This window comes from Scardinius erythrophthalmus, assembly GCF_964197995.2.
Source record: "Scardinius erythrophthalmus genome assembly, chromosome: 8".
NCBI classification, from domain to species: domain Eukaryota; kingdom Metazoa; phylum Chordata; class Actinopteri; order Cypriniformes; family Leuciscidae; genus Scardinius; species Scardinius erythrophthalmus.
In genome coordinates, this window is record NC_138228.1 from 14,541,135 (window position 1) to 14,562,086 (window position 20,952).

General features: G+C 37.5%; 1 protein-coding gene across 4 annotated transcripts in view; it reads right to left on the bottom strand.

Moving 5' to 3' along the window:
* fgd4a (FYVE, RhoGEF and PH domain containing 4a) overlaps nucleotides 1-20,952 on the bottom strand; it is a 54,395-nt gene that overhangs the window by 26,590 nt on the left and 6,853 nt on the right. For all 4 annotated transcript variants that reach the window (XM_081372845.1, XM_081372842.1, XM_081372844.1 and 1 more), the window contains exon 2: nucleotides 3,982-4,068. In XM_081372845.1, coding sequence (XP_081228971.1) covers nucleotides 3,982-4,068 — 87 coding nt within the window. The remainder of the gene's footprint in view (nucleotides 1-3,981; nucleotides 4,069-20,952) is intronic.

Sequence of the window (20,952 nt, forward strand, 5' to 3'; positions counted from 1 at the left end):
AAACAAATGCAATAGACCAGGGTCAGGGTGGATGACATACCTTTTTTGTCTATTGAAAGGTTTTTTGGAAGGATGTTTTGTCGGTTGACCAATTAGCATGTAGTTAAACACCACAATCCATTGAATGTAGTGTACTTCTATCCCTCAAAACCTCGTTTTCATTCCTGTCAAAAACCCTTACAAGTCTATGGTGCCCCTTCAAAAGCTTAATTCCCAGCCCTCTCAAATCTCTGTATACTTGTACCAGTGTCACATAAACCCTCTGACGGGGACACACAGACACACCGTTCAAGTTCATTAAACTGTTTACCAGATTCCACTGCAGATCTGATTTACTTTAATCTCATTTTGACATCAAGCGGGGACCGAAGAGTTGTGTCCTGAGAATCTGGTTTTGCACAATCATCTAGACCAACTCAACCAAACTCAACTCAAACCTAAAGTGTGTCTATAACAACTTGTGCCCTCAGACTTTCAGTTGCATACAGTTAATGAAGTAAAATTTTCATATTCTGCTTTGCTTCTTGGAACACTTCCCGTGCTAAAATGAAGCTATGTTTAGAATTTGCAGAAATGCAGATACGACATCTAAACATCAACCTGCCACTGCAACAGTATCCACAACAATCACTAAGGGCTGTCAGTGTACAGTCTAATGTGATGATCCAGACATGAAGATAATGTGAAGTCCAACAGGCCAAGCAGGATTTTTACATTTTTTTAGGATCAACCACTGCAGGAGGAAACCGTAAACTCAATTAGTGATTAGATATATAATGTTTAGCATTTATACTGTTCAAAAGTTTGGGGTCAGTAAGATTATTTTTTAAATGTTTTTGAAGTCTGTTATTTTTTCTTGTGACATAAAAATTGAATAACATGAATTTTCAGCATTATTACTCCAGTTTTCAGTGAACATTTCATATTATTATGAATACTGAAAACTGAAGTGCTGCTTAAAACTGTGGAAACAGTGATACATTTTCTTTCCAGGATTCTTTTATTAAGTTCAAAATAGTCATTTATTTGATATAGAAATCTTTTGTAACATTATAAAATGTCTTTAGTGTCACTTTTGATCAATATAATGCATCCTCGCTGAAGAAAACAATTTCTTTAAAAATAACTGACCCCAAATGTTTTAATAGTAGTGATGCACACTGCACACATATGTAAATAAAAGCTACTCGACCACAATAGGTCATATACTCCATTATATACAAAACCACACCATTAACCACCTGTTCAGTTCTCATGTAATCAACTCAGTGCTATCTCTTACATTTGGCATTATCATAAGTCCACTATAGGAGTAAGCTCAGTGTTCATGTCTCTGAGCTTAAACAAGTGTGACCAGCACAACTAATGTAATGCCATGTCACCACAGATCTTCATTTGAATTCCCATATTGACTAGAGAACAAAAACTTCTCAGGTTAATAATGATGTGACAAATGAAAACAAACTTGTGAAGGTATAACATGGCATTTGACTACACATGGAGCTATAGACACTCACATCACAATGTAATATGACGGAATATGTAATCCTGTATTTGAAATTACAGGCACATTTATTCATCAAGCACTTTTATCCAAAGGTGGTTGCTAACAAGTGGCTAAATGGGACTAGAGAGTTTGTAACATTAAACATCACTCCAAACAAGTAAACTCGTCTATTCTCTAGTCCGCTTTCACAGCCTTGTGGTGTTTATCACACTCTTGCAAACTATTATTTCTCAAACTTCCAGGGACATTTTTTCAAACAAAGACTGAAAAAGTTGTCGGAAGCTTAGTAGTGGCGACGTTGAAGTAACGCAAACGTGGTGTAATTTGTTTATAGCTGTGGCATAACAAATTTTCTGTTTAAGATCTGCTGATCCTCCAACCTGAAATAACATCACATGAAAAACTAAGGTGGAGTACATTGTATTTACTATTTGGCATTTAAGGTTAAGATGATGATATCAGATGATTCTGCATAGTTTCCAGCAAGAGTTTTCTGCTAGTTACTGTTCTCTTTATTGTAAGTCAAATGAGCCAATTACAGAGATCCTCACCTATTGTCTTTAATTGCCCTTGAATTAGGACTGGTGATACTCTAGAGTCTGGGGTGGGTCGTCACCCAGGTGTTTTGTCACTGCCTCCTAAAATCTATATAAACTACAATGTATGACTGCCTTACTGGGACTTGATGACTGCAGCTATGAAACAGCACATTCTCAATAAAGAATCCTGCTGAAGGAGATACAACCAAGTCTCCTGGTCTTCGCTTCTGAATTTCCAACATTGTCTACATTTTGCTTTTGTATTTATGCTTCAAAATTAATAAAAGTTTTTTTTACAATGAACAAAACATGTAAGAATCATAGGCTTGGAAAGGCCTGAAAAACATCACCAATTACAAGACACCATCCCCCAGCACTTTATCGAATCAACAACTGCCCGACGATTTGAATGAGTTTTATTGCAAGATTGAAAAACCCTGTCTTCACACCCCCGACCTTCTCCCCATGCATCCATCAACACCTCCAGCAACCCCATTCTGCTTCATTCCTGCTTCAAATGCTCCACTATCATCCCCATCCCAAAGAAACCCAAAATCATAAGAATGAATGACTACAGACCTGTTGCCTTAATGTCTGTGGTCATGAAGTCATTTGAAAGACTGGTGTTGGCATACCTGAAGGACATTACTGGACCCTTGCTGGACCCCCTGCAGTTTCAATCAAGCAAACAGGTCTGTAGACCTGTTGTCCCTCAACAAGGGACTGCAACATCTGGACAAACCAGGGACTTATGTGAGGATCCTGTTTGTGGACTTCAGCTCGGCCTTCAAACCTCCATCTGTCAGTGAATCACCAACTTCCTGACATACAGGCAGCAGCCAGTGAGGACGGAAAAATTCACATCCAACACCCGCACGATCAGCTCTGGCGCCCCCCAGGGATGTGTGCTCTCCCCACTACTCTTCTCCATGTACACCAAAAACTGTACTGCAAAAGATCCCTCTGTCAAGCTCCTGAAGTTTGCAGATGACACCACACTCATTGACCTCATCCAGGATGGTGACGAGTCTGCTTACAGACAGGAGGTTAAAGAACTGGCTGTCTGGTGCAGTCATAACAACCTGGAGCTGAACACACTCAAAACAGTGAAGATGATTGTGGATTTTAGGAGAACCCCCCACCTACCCATTAGTACAGAGAATCATCAGTACACTCCTCCCCACTCTCCAAGAACTGTACTCATCCAGAGTGAGTAAAAGGGTAGGCAAAATCACTCTTGACCCCTCACACCCAACAAGCCACTTCCTCTTTGAACTGTTGCCGTCTGTCCGGCGCTACAGAGCACTATTGGGTTTTTGTTGAGGGAACCAGGGTGATGCTATCTTTTGGCTTGGTCTACAAAAACATGTCTTCCATGTACCACTCTATTTCTTGCATAACAATCTGAGTTTTTGCCCTTAACACAGAGAAGCAACAAGCGAAAAGTTATTTTGTAGATTGCATGGTTTCTATTTATGTGGTGACATGCTTGGCAACCCACCGTATAAGCTCATTGGTACAGTCACTCTGCCCCACAAATTGGACATTAAACATCAAATATGGACTGAATTAACTGCAAAATTCTCCAAAGTCATCTCCATGTTAACATGTTAACCTCCTTCCATTAATCAAAAGAAACAGAAGAAAAAAAATGAGGGAAAACAGACCAAAAACCGAGGTGGCCCACTGACCCCAGAGCATGTTCAGTCATGCACATTAATTTCCATAACACTTAAAACTACTACATAACATGTAAATGTATCTGTTATCTCTTACAACAAATCATAAATACAACAGCTCGCAGCTGCACGTTTTTTAGGAAAGATTCATTCTGAAAAAAATGGCAGACTCCCATGGGTCCAAGCTCCAAGTCTTAATGCTCAGAGAAAGGAAGAGACAGAATAAGAAGGAGAGGAAGGGAGGGATATTGCCCACCTTTGTTCTGAGCGATTTTCACCCCAACACAAGGTTCCTCTTCATTAGATTGTTTGGAGGGAAAGCAGCTGGGGTTGCCAGCTTTATCTGAAAGACAACATAAGAAATATTTAGTTAGTTTTATTCTTGCTATTATATGCATAAAGTATAGTCTTAAGTGTCACAAGATCCTTCAGAAATCATTCATATATGCTGATTTGGTGCTCAAGAAACATTCTTATTTGTAACGAGGATGTGGGAAGGAGAAGGCGGGAACCGAACATTCAACAAACTTTAATACCAAAAATAAAACAAATACAAAACAAAAGTAAAAGACAGCAGACCCACACGGACGACTGCTGTCACAAAATAAAACAAACATCAAATAAAATAGTTCAGGCCATCTACATTCTAGTAACTAAAAAAATTAAATAATTTTGAGGTACTTTCATGATGATCTCGATACAAATGAAAAATAAGGGGGATAGACATACTGAGAAACTTGTGGGTAGGCTAAATAAAAGAACAGGAAGAACACTAAAATGACACCAAACCGGTCAAGAACATGTCTGGTCACTACATGTAGCCACCAGAAACAGCACACTCATATGCACTTGTTAATGTGGAACATGATGATTGTGAGGATTTGATCCCATTTAGATATGAATGCCATTTCATCCCAAAGGTGTTCAATGGATTTCAAGTCTGGCTTTTGTGCAGGCCAGTTCTTTAAAGTCTGCGTGAACCGGAAGTTGCAAACGACTTTTCTCCAGTGTTGTGACGTATTTCCCAGTGAAAAGGAATATTGAACAGAGGGCAGGGTTTTACTCTAGCGCTCCTCCTCTCCATCTCTGCTCATAACAGACTAACGGTTTGAGGGGAGTGGTTAAGTGTTTCCCAAACCAAGCCGTCAAACCTACATCATCAGCCATTCCTGACCGGAAGTAACTTTTCAGACTTTGATTAAAGATTACGACGGCGAACAAATTTTTTCTGTGTATTAACTTGCACGGATTAATTTTTCACCACAAGACTAATAATATGCGCTAACAAAGTAAATAGGGTCAATTTTGATTTCAGTTGGACTTTAACACAAGACTCAAATGATTTTGATATGAATCTCGCTTAGGGCAAAGAGAATTGTACTGATGTATTAGAAAAAGACCCTCAGCAAATTATACCAAATTGAAAGCTTATTATAATTTCACAATATAAAATAAATAAATAATTACATTTATTCAATTTTATCATATCAATTTTAGATGAAGTTGAAAGCTTAAAATATGTCATTATGCAAAATACAAATAAACTTAATTTAATTATACAAAAATATTTAACTCATATTAAGTACTAAATAAATAGGTCTAATTTAATCTGGATGCAAAATATAAATTTTACCTTAGAAGTGAAACCATAAAACTGTATTAGGATATTATGATTGTAGAACAATAAAGACAAATGTATTCTGGGTGATAAAAACACTGAGCAGAAGGTCTGAATGTGAAGAGAGTTTGAGAGAACATTAATCCAGCATTTGTAGCAAAACAAAAGAAAAGTAAATCCCCAGATACGCACCAGCAATTAATTCTCTCTATTTCTAATGCACATAAAAGATGAAAGCCAAACAGTAAACAAGTGGCGTGTGGTTTCCAATTGTTCACACATGTGCACATGAAGGCACACTTTGAGACTCACACGGTTTATAAAGCGCACAGCTGAAAATAGAAAATTGTTACACAACTGAGAGAAAACTAAAGAGGCTGGGGAAGTTAAGAGATATAATGTAGTGATGAATGATGAAGAACTCAAGTACATTAACCAGCTGAAACGTAAAGCATAAAAGACATCACATGTTTAATGAAGCAAACAGAGAATGTAACAAAAGCAGTTTAATGTTTAAACAAGTTTAAAGTAAGGTATATTTTGAGCGGGGAAGTGTGTGCGTGTGTGTGTGTGTGTGTGTGTGTGTGTGTGTGTGTGTGTGTGTGTAAGCATTTTATCCTGGGAGTGAGATTAAAGCAAGGTTTTTTCCTTGTACCATCTGGAGCCCTTGTGACAGAAGGATTTGGTGACCCCCCCGCACACTCAAACGTACACACGTTCACATAATAGTTATTTTTAATGGCAGCTTTTCAAAAAAATAAAAATAAAAAACCTTCTGTAAGCTAACACAACAACCAAACTTTAACGGACATGAAAGAAGGGGCTGGTGGGACCATTAATAAAGCTTTTTTTTACGACTCTCCTAATAAACGCTGCACAAATGGAGTACTGAGATGTGTAGAGCTGGATAACCATCCAAATTGTTTCCATGACACCTCAATTAATCAGTTTGCTTGGTTATAAACACAAAATACAGTCATCTTTTATTTGAATACAAATGAAGAATAGCAATGACATGTTTATGAGGTTATTTGTGAAACTGTGTAGCATGTAATTTAGCATTTATGTGGAGCCCTTGTAAGAGCATTAGAGTAGATTTGCCATGAATCACGTTCACAGTCGAGTGGCCATAATGAATGTAAACACTGTGGTATTCAATAAGGCAGTGAATTATGGATTTGGTCAATGTAATAATAAATAAGGCTCAATCAATTTCCAGTATGCATGCATTTAATGTAATTGTAACTAACTATCAGAACACTGAGCTGAACTATGATGCATGTAACCGAAGGTACATCAGATTAATCAACCATTTCCTACCAAAATACGACAGCATGCAACTACAGTCATTATTACTACTGTAATAGTAAATAATTAAGAGATTGCGTTTAAACTGGGTAAGAGCAAGAACATCTCAGAACAGTCACGATTATTATCATTGTTTAATGTTTTTTCTTCATGATAATGCAATTTAGCACAGCTTTCTCCCAGTATTATTCAATTAATGAAGACAATACTAATAACTGACCACCTCAATCCTTACTTGTGCGGGTCATATTTCACTCAAAAATAATCCAATTATATTTTGAAAAAAAAAAAAAAAAAAATTACTTTTTTTTGCAATTATCATTATTCTCAATATGGTTTGTTTACTGTATTACATTACAATTATTAAAAATAATACAATACATTTTAAACATTAAGTTTTAATGAAAATAATCTCCCAATGTAAAAAAAAAACCCAAAAAACATAATGAGCTAAAAAAGAAATTGCCTTATTTTTTTTTTAAGCAAAAGATAATTTCACGTCGTATTTCTCCTCCCGCGACCCTAGAGAGAATTAGCGGTATGGAGAATGGATGGATATCTTTTATCTTTTGATTTTGGGATGATATACTGTATGGCCTGGGGGCCGTTGCATAAACCGCTGAGACTAGTCTTACAAGTTAGTCATCACATTTTTTTCTGTAAGACTTTTCATATCTGTTTTAAGTCAGGTAAAAAGTAAGACTGATTGCTCCTTTACTAACCAACCACTAGTTGGTCATACTAATACTTAAGACACGCAGTCTTAACATAATGGCTATGTTTATGCAACTGACCCCAGGACACATTTTTGACCTGCTGTATGAGATTCACCTGTTTATATGTATTGGAATTTACAGCAAACTGTCCACAAGATGAAACGATCAGATAGAGAACATGTAACAGATATATAAATAGCCTAATGAAGCTTGTATGCTGGAAAATTCAGACAGAATGCATCTCTCTGCCTTATCGTGAAACTTGCACAGGTCAAAAAAACTGGTCTAAATGAGACTATTACATATCATGAGTACAACATGAATTCTTTGCACGAATACATGTAAACTGAAGGTCAAGCCACAGGAAATGCAAAAATGGGAAAAATGAGAAAATGAAAATGAGTAAAATACCTGATCTGTTATTGGTTCTCCGGTGTGGCTGGGCTTGTGTTTCTCTCACATTCCTAAGATGTTTCTCCATCTTAAATCACACGGTAATATGCTAAGCAACAGGGAAAGGCCCTCTTCATGCAACTCGCTTTACAAGCGTCACCCAAAACAAGCAGCCGCTTTTATTCTTCCTGTGGCTGTCTCACTCTTTCTTCCCCTCACAGGTCACAAAACCGGTTTTTACAGAAGCCGGACATGGCCTGTAAGTAAATGTTTATTGAATAACAACATAGATACTAAACATCAGCTGATGCACAGTGCTACCAATACCTGCAGAAGAAAAATAAAGCCAACCGCAGTGAATTCCTTCTATTCTTCAGAGTTTTGAAGGCATTGAAAAATATGCCTGCATGTACAGTACATGAATTCGCTGACTGCTGGCAACTAGAGAATAATTACATGAGTCAATAAAAGCTGCTGAGTGAGGGATGAAAGAGAGGGAAGTCTTAATGTGTGATAATATCAACAAACCAACCCACTTCAGCTTTCATCTCTCTCTCTTTCCCAATGTGAACAGGATTATGAGATTATGTAGTACCTTATGGGCCTTAAAGGCAGGGTAGGTAGTATTTAAAAAAAAAAAAAAAAATCCAAATTTGTTTAAACTGTCTTTATATACCAATACATAATTAAAATGTAAGTACTCTGGAAAAGAGAGTATAAAAATCGAGTGTCTGTAGACCTCTCACGACTGTTGTAAACACAGCTAATTATTTCCATTCACTCCACCCCCTCCCTTCTGGGCTCCTTCCAAAGCCACGCCCCCAAAACACATGAACGCGCAACGCCAAACGCTCTTTAGAATCACATGTAATAAAATACCTAACTTTATCACTATAAATATAAACAAATAAGATTTCTTTTAGTACTCACTATCAAGCTAGCATATCAATACTGGTAAAGTTTAAAATATACTTTGTTTGATTTGGTAACAAGCTATATTTATAGGTAACAAGCTATATTTATAAGGCAAAGCTAAAAACATTGATACACGTTTTTCCATTACCATCAGTTACACAGTGATGAAGGTGAATTTCGTGTAAGATTCATAACATATACGGTGTTTTGCGAGTTTCCATGATGAAAACATTGTTGACTCTAATGAGGACTACACTCCGGTGACAAGTACCGCTTCGTCGGTTCGAGGACAGGTCCGGGGTCGAGGGCGAAGCAGAGGAGGTCGTGCAAGAGAGCGGGCAACCAGGGTCCGAGGAAGTAGTTTTTGCCTTGTTTGCCTTCGCTGACTGCATATGCAGGTGCTTTGAATTTTGAATGCTCTTTCTCTGCCATAATTTTACTCTTCGTAAGTTCCGCACCTCTCTTGCACTCCTCAAATCAAACGGGTGCGCGCATATGGGCAGATCTAGCAACAGGGGTGGTAGCCATGGTTGGGAGAGTGAGTGACAGTCGCCCAAACCAATCAATTGTTTCGTCCCGAATGGAAATAATAAGCTGTGTTTATTGCAGATTAAAAGGTCTACAGTCACTCGATTTTTATACTCTCTTTTTCAGAGCACTTACATTTTAATTATGTATTGGTATATAAAGACAGTTTAAACAAATTTGAAAAAAAGTTTTTATAAAAATCCTACATACCCTACCTTTAAAAGATATTAACAGGAAATGAATGGTTGGCTTACTTTCCAAACTATATAAAACACTATGGTGGTTGGTATTAATGTCATTATCAGGAAATGACTCATAATCTTAGAATTTTTGTCTGCCTTCGAATTTTCAGCATGCTGACTGATAATAGTTCAACAGTAAAGCACAATCTTTTGAACCATGCACAATTCACATGGTTAAACACTTGCTACACTTTGAATTTGATCAAACAATCTTCAAAGCTATAGCCTGTTGCTTTAAACAGCATGCCATTCATACAATGTTTGGTTAATTTTACAGGGAGATTTTAAAGGCAGAACCACGCAGCAATTGGCTCTAAATGACACAACATTACACACAAATTTATAAAGTTGTCCCACAAAGAAAATAAACTACGGTTTCCAAAAGTTAAGCGGTTTTGAAAAAAAAAAAAAAAAAATCTCTGGAACACTAGTGATGCTGTATTAACTTTTTGGGTACCTACAGGACATGCTGATGTTTCGTACAAAATTTTGTGCCGATATGTCAAATCATTTAAAGGATGACAAAATGTATGACAAAATTCAAAATGGCAGACAGATGGTTCATCTGAACCTGTCAAAATCAGCATGGATCCGGCATGACACAAGGAATCCATAGATCCATTCTTCAGATCTCATGACCTATAGGTGGTCGCTGTTTCCCAATTTGGCATGTACCCTCAGATCATGGTTCCGATTAAACCAACCAATTTTCATTTCGATTGATCAAAGTTTGGCCGAGATACAGCCTCTGAACCAATTCTGTCAGGACCACTATCGTCAAATACGATTGACAATTAGCATACAGTTTGGATTGGCGGTATGGTTCCGTCCTGGGCAAGAACTCCCTGTGCATCCATGCAGCCAAGCATGGATAAAAGCAGGGAGAGCAGCAATAACCCCCCTTAGGGTAAACAGAACCGAACCAACATGAATGTATGCAGATATCATTAATTCAAGATTTTAAGGTACAACATAATTTGAGAATTTATTCTGATTTAAGGTTAATCAGAATGCCAAATCCTGACTGACGAGAGGAGGAGCTGGGGATGGAGGAGGGTAATTAGCTCGAGAAACGCGAAAGCTGCTGATAATACTGAAGGAGCTTAAATACATACAAAGTGATAGGCGTCGTATTCCTATAGGTATGTGGATCAGCTGAGAGTCAGCTGACGCGAGCTTGACTAACGTGACCTACCAGAACTGACACTACGCTTGATTTTTGGGTCAACCTCGTTAGGTTCGCAACATTATAACTTCTGAACAAAGATGAATAAAAAAAATCTGTTCAGTCATTTCTGTGCGGCTCAGTCCAAAGAGACAATTTTCGTAGGAATTTGACAAAATTTGAAGGAGTAGTGAAAAAACTTAATACTGTACTTTTCAAAATGGCCCCTACTGTAATGGGCGGAGTCTTAATGTAAGATATTGAATGTGATCAGTATGATGAGAGGAATAAGGTGTACTAAGTTTCATTTTTATCAAAAGTTATAATCATTTGAAAAGAGAATTTTTGAACTGGTGGTGGCACTATAAAGTTGGTCCTAGAGACCACAAAGTTGGTCAGAACAGAATACTATTCATTACCATCACTAGAAGTAGGCCTATGCCAATTTTTATAATTTTCCTACTTACGGTTCATATGGCTGCCATTGACTCCCATTGGGGAGGAATAATAAAGTAAACTTGGTTGCCATGGTCTTGTTATGCAGTTGCTAAGGTGTTCTGACTGTTTTTAGAGCATTGCAATTAGGTTCCGAGTGGTTGCTACTGTAAGTGGATACCTACTGTCAAATGATTTTACTGTTGAAATTCAAATTAAATTACTACTGTCCCATAGATTCTGATTGGAAGAGGTACTTGAGCCATATTAGCTCAAGTACCTCTTCCAATCAGAATCCATGGGATTCACCTGTTTATCATATAAAGTCATCGCACCTTTCATAAATAAACTGCAAAATTTTAATTGTAGCACAAATGGTGTTGGAGCCAATGTATAGTACTTAAATTATTCAAACAAACCCCTAACCCTAAGTATGAGAATAAATAAAAAAATTAAATTGGGCATGTTTTTAAAATAATTTCAGAATAGTATTTCATATTGTTTAAAAAAAAAATATATATATACTATGAGATCTGTATATTATTACAGATATTTAACTAACATAATTCTGATGCTTTGTTCTCTTTTTTGAGCTTGTTTTATATCACTTTCCAGCAGCACACTTCTGCTTTTTGCTTCTTGCATGTGTGCATGATTAACTTAACAACTGAAAGCGGTCACATATTTAACAGTGAGAAGCAGATAAAAATACAACATTTCTGTGCACCCTTCCTCAGTATGAGACAGTGTGGGTGTCAGTGAGTGAGGTCATCAACCCATTGCTCACACAAGACTGCGTAGAGGGACGCCAAAACCCTTAGGTAAGGAAAACGACAAACGGGATTGCATTGCTATCTCAATTGTTTCTTCAAAGAAAATAAGATTAGAAAGAGCAATTAGGACTTTGCTGGAAAAAAACAGCTCTAGATCTTAATGTCACAAACTGAGCTCAGAATTATCTAGATATTTGTTTGTATTAATATGAGATTATTATGAATTCAAACATTTCTAATCAAGCCCATATTCTTTAAAGCTATTGCCCTATATTAGTTTTAAATTTAGACTACTGGTCAAAAGTTTGGAATAATTAAGATTTTTTAAAAATAATTTAACCTCACCAAGGCTGCAATTATTGGTTTAAAAAATACAGTAAAATCAGTAATATTGTGAAGTATTCTTAATTTAAAATAACTGTTTTAATATTTTATAAAAATGTTTTTCAAATATTTTATTCCTGTGATGCCAAAGCTGAATTTTCAGCATCATTACTCCAGTCTTCGGTGCCACATGATCCTTCAAAAATCATTATAATGCTGATTTGCTGATTAAAAAAAGAAAGAAATTAATGAAACTTTTTTTCAGCAAGGATCAAAATTCATCAAGGAATCATGAAAAAAACAAAAAAACAAAAAAAAAATGCTTTCCACCAAAACCGGTTTCCAACATCAATAATAATAAGAGACAGTATTAATAATTGAACACCAACAATAACTGATAATAAATTAGAATGATCATGTGACATTAAAAGACTGGAGTAATGGCTGCTGAAAATCCATCACAGGAATAAATTAAATTAATAAATAACTAAATAGAAAACATCATTTTAAATTGTAATATTATTTCACAAAATTACTATTTTTTTAGTATATACTTTAGTATATACTACTTTTTTTATATATTTTTGATCGAATAAATGCAGCCTTGGTGAGCATTAGAGACTTATTTCAAATACATTAAAAAAAGTAACTGTTCCAATCTTTTGACAGGTACTGTAATAGTAAAAGTTATCTCTTTTTATGTCTGAACAGTTGAACCGAGGTGCTAAAGCGGTCTTAGCCGTCTGTGATGGCCATGCACACTATATATGTGTTATTTAGCACGTTAAGCACATCTTAACACTTCCTTGAGCCTGTAAAGAGATGCTTCTCTGTTTAATCTGATAGCTGTGTGGTGTTTGCTGGTGGCAAATCACACACACAAACACACAGACCTCCACCTGCTTCCACAAAGCACCCAGACCTGTTTCCACATCCATCTGTTTCTGCATCTGTGTCTGTTTTCACATTTGTGTGGCTGATTCACCCCATGAACACTCATCTCTGTGACTCGTGCACAAAAAAAAAAAAATCGGTTTTACACATGCACCATTCAAATCCACCCACGTACTCACACACACACACACCGCTGCTTCAGTGTCTGCAGAATTAAAAATGCATCTTCCCAAGATAAAAATGTCACACACAAACATTCTTCCATGTTCAAAACAGCACAGGTATCTGTTCTAGACTAGTGGAAAGACTAAACTGTATAGTCTGCAGTGGTAAACCTGAAAAAGCTTCAAGAGCCACAGCCCTTCTCAACTGTGGTCAGCTGTGTGCGAAAGCGAAAGAGACAGCACTGACCTGATGCGAGTCTTCGTCGATTTCAAGAAGGCAGCGAGAAGTGTGTGCGAAAGAGATTTCCACCTTAGTTCTTCAGAGGAACAGAGCCGTCGTCTTTATCCAGAGAATCACGCCAGACTGAACAGCCCTCTCATGAACCCTCCCTCTCTAGCCCTGCTGCCACACACTCTGCATCCTCCATCCTTCCTCTCTCTCTCTCTCTCTCTCTCTCTCTCTCTCCCCCTCTCTCTCTCTCTCTACACTTGCTTCACTCCTCCTCCTTTTTCTTTCCTCCCTCACTTGCTTCCCCCGCCGCACACTATGTTTTCCGCTCAGCCTCTGTTTTTCTCTCCACAGAGGATAATCACATTCCAGAGGAGGGACGGCATATGGCAGGGAAACGCCACGCGTTCTCGTCTGTCCGTCTTTATGTGCCAATGTGTGTGTGTTGCATGGACAATTACCCCTATTGTGTTGCTGGAGGGGTGGGCCAACAAACCGGGGGTGGGGGTTTGGGATAAAAGGGTGGGGTGAGACACTGGAGGAAAAACTAGATGAATATTGATGAGTGGGTACGATATTTGGAGAATGCCAGTTCTCCTCCTCTGATTGGTCGGGTCATCTGAGTCCACGTATCGTTATAATTCAGTGGAGGGGTGAAAATGAGGCTGATTCTATTGGAGGGCACACACCGGTCATGTGACGAAAGGACCAGGCCACATGGGAGACAGCAGAGGAATACAGATGAGTCAGTGATTTGTGGGGGAAGGGAAGGGAATTGTCACCACCTGCAATATTCTCACACTTTTGGATGATGAAACAAAGACATTAGGGGATATATAAAACTCTTCACTGTACAACAACAGACAACAAGTACTCTGGCAACACCATGGCTTTTTGGACATGTACCAAGGTGGTACCACAGAATTTACTTGAAATGTCATATAAACACATTGGAATATAAATATGATAATCGTTCAGTGTTTTTATCTGTATTTATTTCTCAAGGTAAGTACCACTGTATTATTTATTACTATGGCAAGGTAATAAAGTATTTTTTACCGTTACAAATACGCATCTATTCAAATATACAGTATATACTACCGTTCAAAAGTTTGCGGGTCAGATTTTATTCAGCATGGACACATTAAATTGATCAGAAGTGACAGTAAAGACAATAAAATTATTACAAAACCTTTCTATTTCAAATAAATGATGTTCTGTTGAACTCATTATTCATCAAAAGAAACCTGAAAACGAGTATTATGGTTTCCACAAAAATACAACCGTTTTCAAAATTGATAATAATAAGAAATGTTTATTGAGCAGCAAATCAGCATATTAGAATGATTTCTAAAGGATCATGTGACACTGAAGAGTGGAGTAATGATGCTGAAAATTCATTTTTTTTAAAATATTTAAAAATAGAACTTTAAATTGTAACAATATTTCATCATTACTGTTTTACTGTATTTTTGATCAAATACATGCAGTCTTAGTACATTAGAAAAATATTTTAAAAACTTGTACCAACCCCAAACTTTTGAAAAGTATATATGGAATTTTAGGATCAAAAGAGAGTAAATATTTTAATAAAAAAATATTATTATGTGTCTAAGAGTGTCCATATTCTCTATAAGAGTCATATAAGACTTACTACAAGATCTTATTTTTTTTAACGAGGAAGTAAGCTATTTTCTGTGAATTTGCGAGATTCCGTTTCATTAGCAGCTATAGGACAATTTTTCTGAAGAATAATAAAGTGCAGTAAACTATTTAAAGCTAGAACCATTTAATTTAGAAATGTTCACTCCCACTCTTATGTTAAAAATAAGGTGGATAAGAGTCTATGCGAATTAATGTCATTTACTTCCTGTTTTTCACATTTACTGTGTACAAAGCATCCGACTCAGAACAGCTCTATAAAAAAACAGTGACATACAGGAAACTGAATTTAGTGCTAGCATGTTCATATTTTTTATTTTCATTTCTCGTTTATTTTGGTTTCTGATGATTGTGAGCCAGTAAAGCCGGCAGCCTGAGGTGACAGCGTCATATTGAATTCCTGACATGCCTACCATTGCACATGTACACGCACATGCACACACAAACACACACACAATCATACACACAATCACACTTCAATACATGACAATAAACCTCCTAATCATTTCTGTCATATGCCTCGGTTTGATGACCCTTGTGCTAAATCATCCAGTCAGGCTAAACACTCCTGACCTATTTTCAATCACGCTTCTTGTTTAGTCCCTTTCTGTTTTCACTCACTTATCTGACTTCTCACTCCTTACATGCAAACAACACATTTCCCATCTCCCCCAGTCCCAGCTCCTGTTCGCCCCTGCCCTTGGGTCCTCCCTCCATCAATACATGTTCAGTCCTCTCCTCCCCCTTCATCACTTGTAGTAAATGGAGCCTCAGGCCATGTCTTTTACGCTGACATCATTCCGATGCTTTTGAATGACACAAGCAGCTTTGACATACTGCTTTCATAGGCAACAGGATGTAGTCACTGAAAGTACTAATATTAATCAGGCCTAAAAAAATGGGCCTATTCTATAAACATTTCAAAGAATTTTATATTTATATAAAAATTCTGTTCTGTCCATCTATTTATCCATCTATCTATCTATCTATCTATCTATCTATCTATCTATCTATCTATCTATCTATCTATCTATCTATCTATCTATCTATCTATCTATCTATCTATCTATCTATCTATCTTTCTATCTATCTATCTATCTATCTATCTATCTATCTATCTATCCGTCTGTCCATCTATCGATCTATTTATCTTTCTATCTATCTGTCCATCCATCTAACTATCCGTCCGTACGTCCATCCGTCCATCCATCTATCCATCCATCCATCTATCTATCTGTCGGTCCATCTATCTATCTATCTGTCGGTCCATCTATCTATCTATCTGTCGGTCCATCTATCTATCTATCTGTCGGTCCATCTATCTATCCATCTATCCATCTATCTATCCATCTATCCATCTATCCATCTATCCATCTATCCATCTATCCATCTACCTATCTACCTATCTACCTATCTATCTATCTATCTATCTATCTATCTATCTATCTGTCGGTCCATCTATCTATCCATCTATCCATCTATCTATCCATCTATCCATCTATCCATCTATCCATCTATCCATCTACCTATCTACCTATCTATCTATCTATCTATCTATCTATCTATCTATCTATCTATCTATCTATCTATCTATCTATCTATCTATCTATCTATCTGTCTGCCCATCTATCTGTCCATCTATGCATTTCTATCTGTCGGTCCATCTATCTATCTATCTATGTTTGTCTATCTATCTATCTATCGGTCCATTCATCAATCCATCTATCTGTCCGTCCATCCATCTATCTATTCAGTCCGTCCGTCCGTCCGTCCATCCATCCATGTGTCAGTCCATCTATCCATCTGTCGATCCATCCATCCATCCATCCGTCCGTCCATCTATCTGTCCATCTGTCTACCCATCTATCTATCTGTGTACCTAAAATGTCATATTTAAGTTCCAAAAGTTTTATAAAACAAGGTAAAGAAATATTTAAATAGAGAGAAGCCTTCATTTTTTTCCCTACCTGAATGAGTCAAATCTGGCAGGAAATGCTTGTTCAACTGCACAATATTGATATAAATGAAACACTGAAGCTTTGGTCTTTCTCAAGATGAAATCCCATGAGATGAAACAAAAAAAAGTGCTTTCAATGTCATACGATACAGTATATCTCCCTAGCACATTTGCCAATCTCTTTGTATCCACTTTTTGTATCCATATCATACCATAACTCTTCTGGCTCGCTAATCCTGCTAAAATACATCAAACAGCTGTTGACCCATTAGGACAGTATTACGGAAGTCATGAACATGTGAGACACATACAGTACATCAAAAAATGAAATGACTGTCACTGAATCTATAAACGGTGCTACTGTGTGTGTGTGAGCAGGTGCAGGTGTTTGTGGTCTTAAAAAGGATGCATTATTATTGAAAAAAAACCTTCCTTGTTATAAATACACAGGACAACCAAAATACCATCCCAGCATGCATAACACAAACACCCCTCAGATTTCCTGTCAGGCAGTTTTGTGTGGGTGTGAGGCCAGAGATCTGACAAAAAAGTTCCTCATTGTTGTCCAACTTGGCTCAGTTTATATCAATAGTCAAACTTGAAGGAAAAACAAAGCTGATTTTCGCTATGTAGCTATTTTCCTCTTTTATATATATAAAAAAAGTGTAATTAACACACACATCTCATTTGTACTACTTAAAGATGCATAAACACAACATCTTATACACTTGCAGAATCAGTACACACACACAAAGCTGCCCATACTTGTCACTTATTTTTGGCACTGTGTTTTGTGAAGCATTCTTTTATAATGACAATGTGAATGGCAGTGGAGTAAGTGAGTTATTGCAGACTTCACAGGCTTCAGCACATGAGCGTCAAAGCACCTCTGCCCCCTGCTGGACAATCAGACATTTTGTTTAATTTTCTTTTTTTTTCTTTTTTAAATGTCCTATCTATAGGACTATAATGACAATAAACTGTAAATATGTATGATTAAGAATAAATAAATAAGCTATGAGCTACATGAGGCATGCAAAAGACATGTTCAAAATAAAGTGAATAAGTGAAAGAATAAATACAAAAAAGTGAATAAATGTGATGAAAGTGAATAAAAATAAAACTATAGATACAATTTAGTTTAATTTAATCCTCATAGATAAATTAAATTCCACATGTAAAAGCATTCTAATCACCCCCATTTTTTTTCTCAAAAGATTAAGCCTTGTCAAACCAATGAACAATCAGCATTTGATTCGAAGCAAAAGAGTATGAGTGGGGTGTCTGGATTAGCCCTGAAACAGCTGCAGGCTAGACTGGGTAAACCCAGCCTGATCTGCCGGCGATTTGATTTCGCTCAGGCTGGAAACCTGTACATTTATCTCTGCTGCTTCCTCTACAAATATGCAGGAACCAATCACAAATTGGCTTATCCACCTGCCACACTATTGGCGGGTTTAATCCAATCCAATTCCAGAGCCGTTACAGCTCTGTCCAATTCCTTTTAAACCTCTTGACGATGCTCAATGGCTTCTTTTTAGCAAACAACTTGCTCAAGTGGGTGTAAATACCACTAACTTTCATGTTTTTTTTGCATAACCTGCAAAAATAGCTCGATTCCATTGCTGCTTCTGCAAACCGCTGATCAACACGTTTGGTTACACATTTCCTGCCTCTCTGCTAAGTACGTCACCTGGATCGTTGGTCTGATTGGTTGAAGGACTATCCAATTGCGTACAGAGTCATTTGAACTATGCCCGTTGATCACGCCTCGTGCAGTAGAAAATACATAGCAGACTCCTTAGACCAATATTCAATCTTAAAAGATTAAGCTTGGTCTGGTGATAGCCAGACAGGCAACATTTCAAAAGAAAACTGAATTCCAGTAACAGTGTAAACTATTAAAGGTAGGGTAGGCAATTTATTTTATAAACTCTTTGTTGTACCGGTTGAAACTCTTCACATCGGTCCGAATGCAATGATACGATGTCCTACCTGCCTGTCAACATATGTATTTCCATACCTCCGCACACCCTGCACGTGCAGACATCACGTGTTCCATGCAGTGTTGTAGACAGACAGCCACTAAATGCCATAAACAAACAGCCACCACCTTTTACAGTTACTCCTGAACCAAAACAATAAGCTTATGCTGTGTTTACGTTTGCAACACTTTATTGCGTTTCTATAGCCTAGAAATCTAGACGCACCCTAGCGGCAGCAAAATGTATTACGCAGCCAGGGGGGTCTAGCAACTCTCAATAGACCTTCTAGCTGCAAAAACCTAAATTGGGTCAGGCCAATCACGTTGTGTATAGAGTAGGCGGGGGCGGGCTTAACATATGACGACAGAGTTGCGACAGCTGCCACTTGAAAACAAAGAATGACGGCTGCTGATGGAGAACAACGGTCTTTCGAATCGGCTTTGGCCGCGACTCTGGAGGACTTGGAGTTAAGTTTTTCTTTGAGAAAAGAGCAAAGAACGGCACTTAAGTCATTCTTAAAAAAGGAAGATGTGTTCGTCGTTTTGCCGGCCAGATATGGCAAAAGTTGAATCTATCAACTAAGCTCCGCTGTTGGGAAAACGCTCTAGTTGGTTGAAGCGCTGTCCTATTGCGTGCAGAGGGAATTTGAAAGACAGACATTTATCCCGCCCCTCGGATTAAACCGCGTCTATGGTGAGTTGCCAGACCTAACATCTTGATGTAGGTCTGGCTTGCCAGGCTAGCGTTTCTATGTCAACACTATCAAAGCCGAAATGAATCTGCAGCAGTCAAGTGATACAAGTAAGATCTATGCAAGCTGTTTATGTTAATTATTATTGTCATGTTATGTGCTTCGAGACATGCGTTTTGCAGGCTCATGTGTTTTCAAGGAGGCGTGGCTTTAGAGAGCGCTCTGAAGGGAGGGTGGGATCTCATGCTTTCAAAGCTAGCTTGCTATTGCTAGCCTCTCCGAAATTGCCCAAACCTACTTTTAACAAACATGTTGAGATCATATGTTGCATGGTATACTCTAATCTAACAAAGTCAACATGAAATAAAAATTTATGGTATTTGCTTTCTTAATACATATTTTTTTCGAAAATATTTTAAAGGTCCCATATTATGCCCCTTTTCACAAGATGTAAAATAAGTCTCTGATGTCCCCAGAGTGTGTATGTGAAGTTTCAGCTCAAAATACCCAACAGATCATTTTTTACAGCATGTTTAAATTGACATTTTTTGGGGCTCAGAAAAACGAGCTGTTTTAGTGTGTGCCCTTTAAATGCAAATAAGCTGCTGCTGGACGACCCAGGGGGCGGAGCTTCATGAGCTCGCGCTCAGTCTCTCAGGACAAATTCATCTCACGGAATGATGATAATATCAGAAACTCTCAGTAACGGTGTTCAGTTCGAGTCAGACAATAATGCCTACAGAGTCAGAGTGCTGTATAGAGATGAAACAGGTAGCCTATAGTTTAGTAGTTTAATTACGGTTATTATAACGTATTTGTCATCTGCTTGTATGTATCCATTATTTATTAATAGCCTACAAGTCTGCTGTTTCGGACCAGGTCCGAATGATGATCAAACATGTAGTGATGAGTTTAATAAAGTTTATAGTACATCACACAAAAGATGAAGCGTCAGTTTTACTTCAGAAAATCACCGTAAGAGCTGAGTAAACACAGTAGGCTAAGTTATAAGAAGTGCGCAAGTAGCCAGTAGAGTTGAGGGAGCATTCCTGTGGGCAGAGGTTAGTCAAAAAACGGTTTTAATGACGTCATTAAAGAAGGAAGTAGAGGGATGTAGTCCAAATGAGCCGTTCATTGTAGTCAACTTCTGTTAAATAAAATATCTTGCTTGGCATTGAACTTTGAGCTTTATAATTTTACAGATATTATTTATGCTCTAACAGCAACA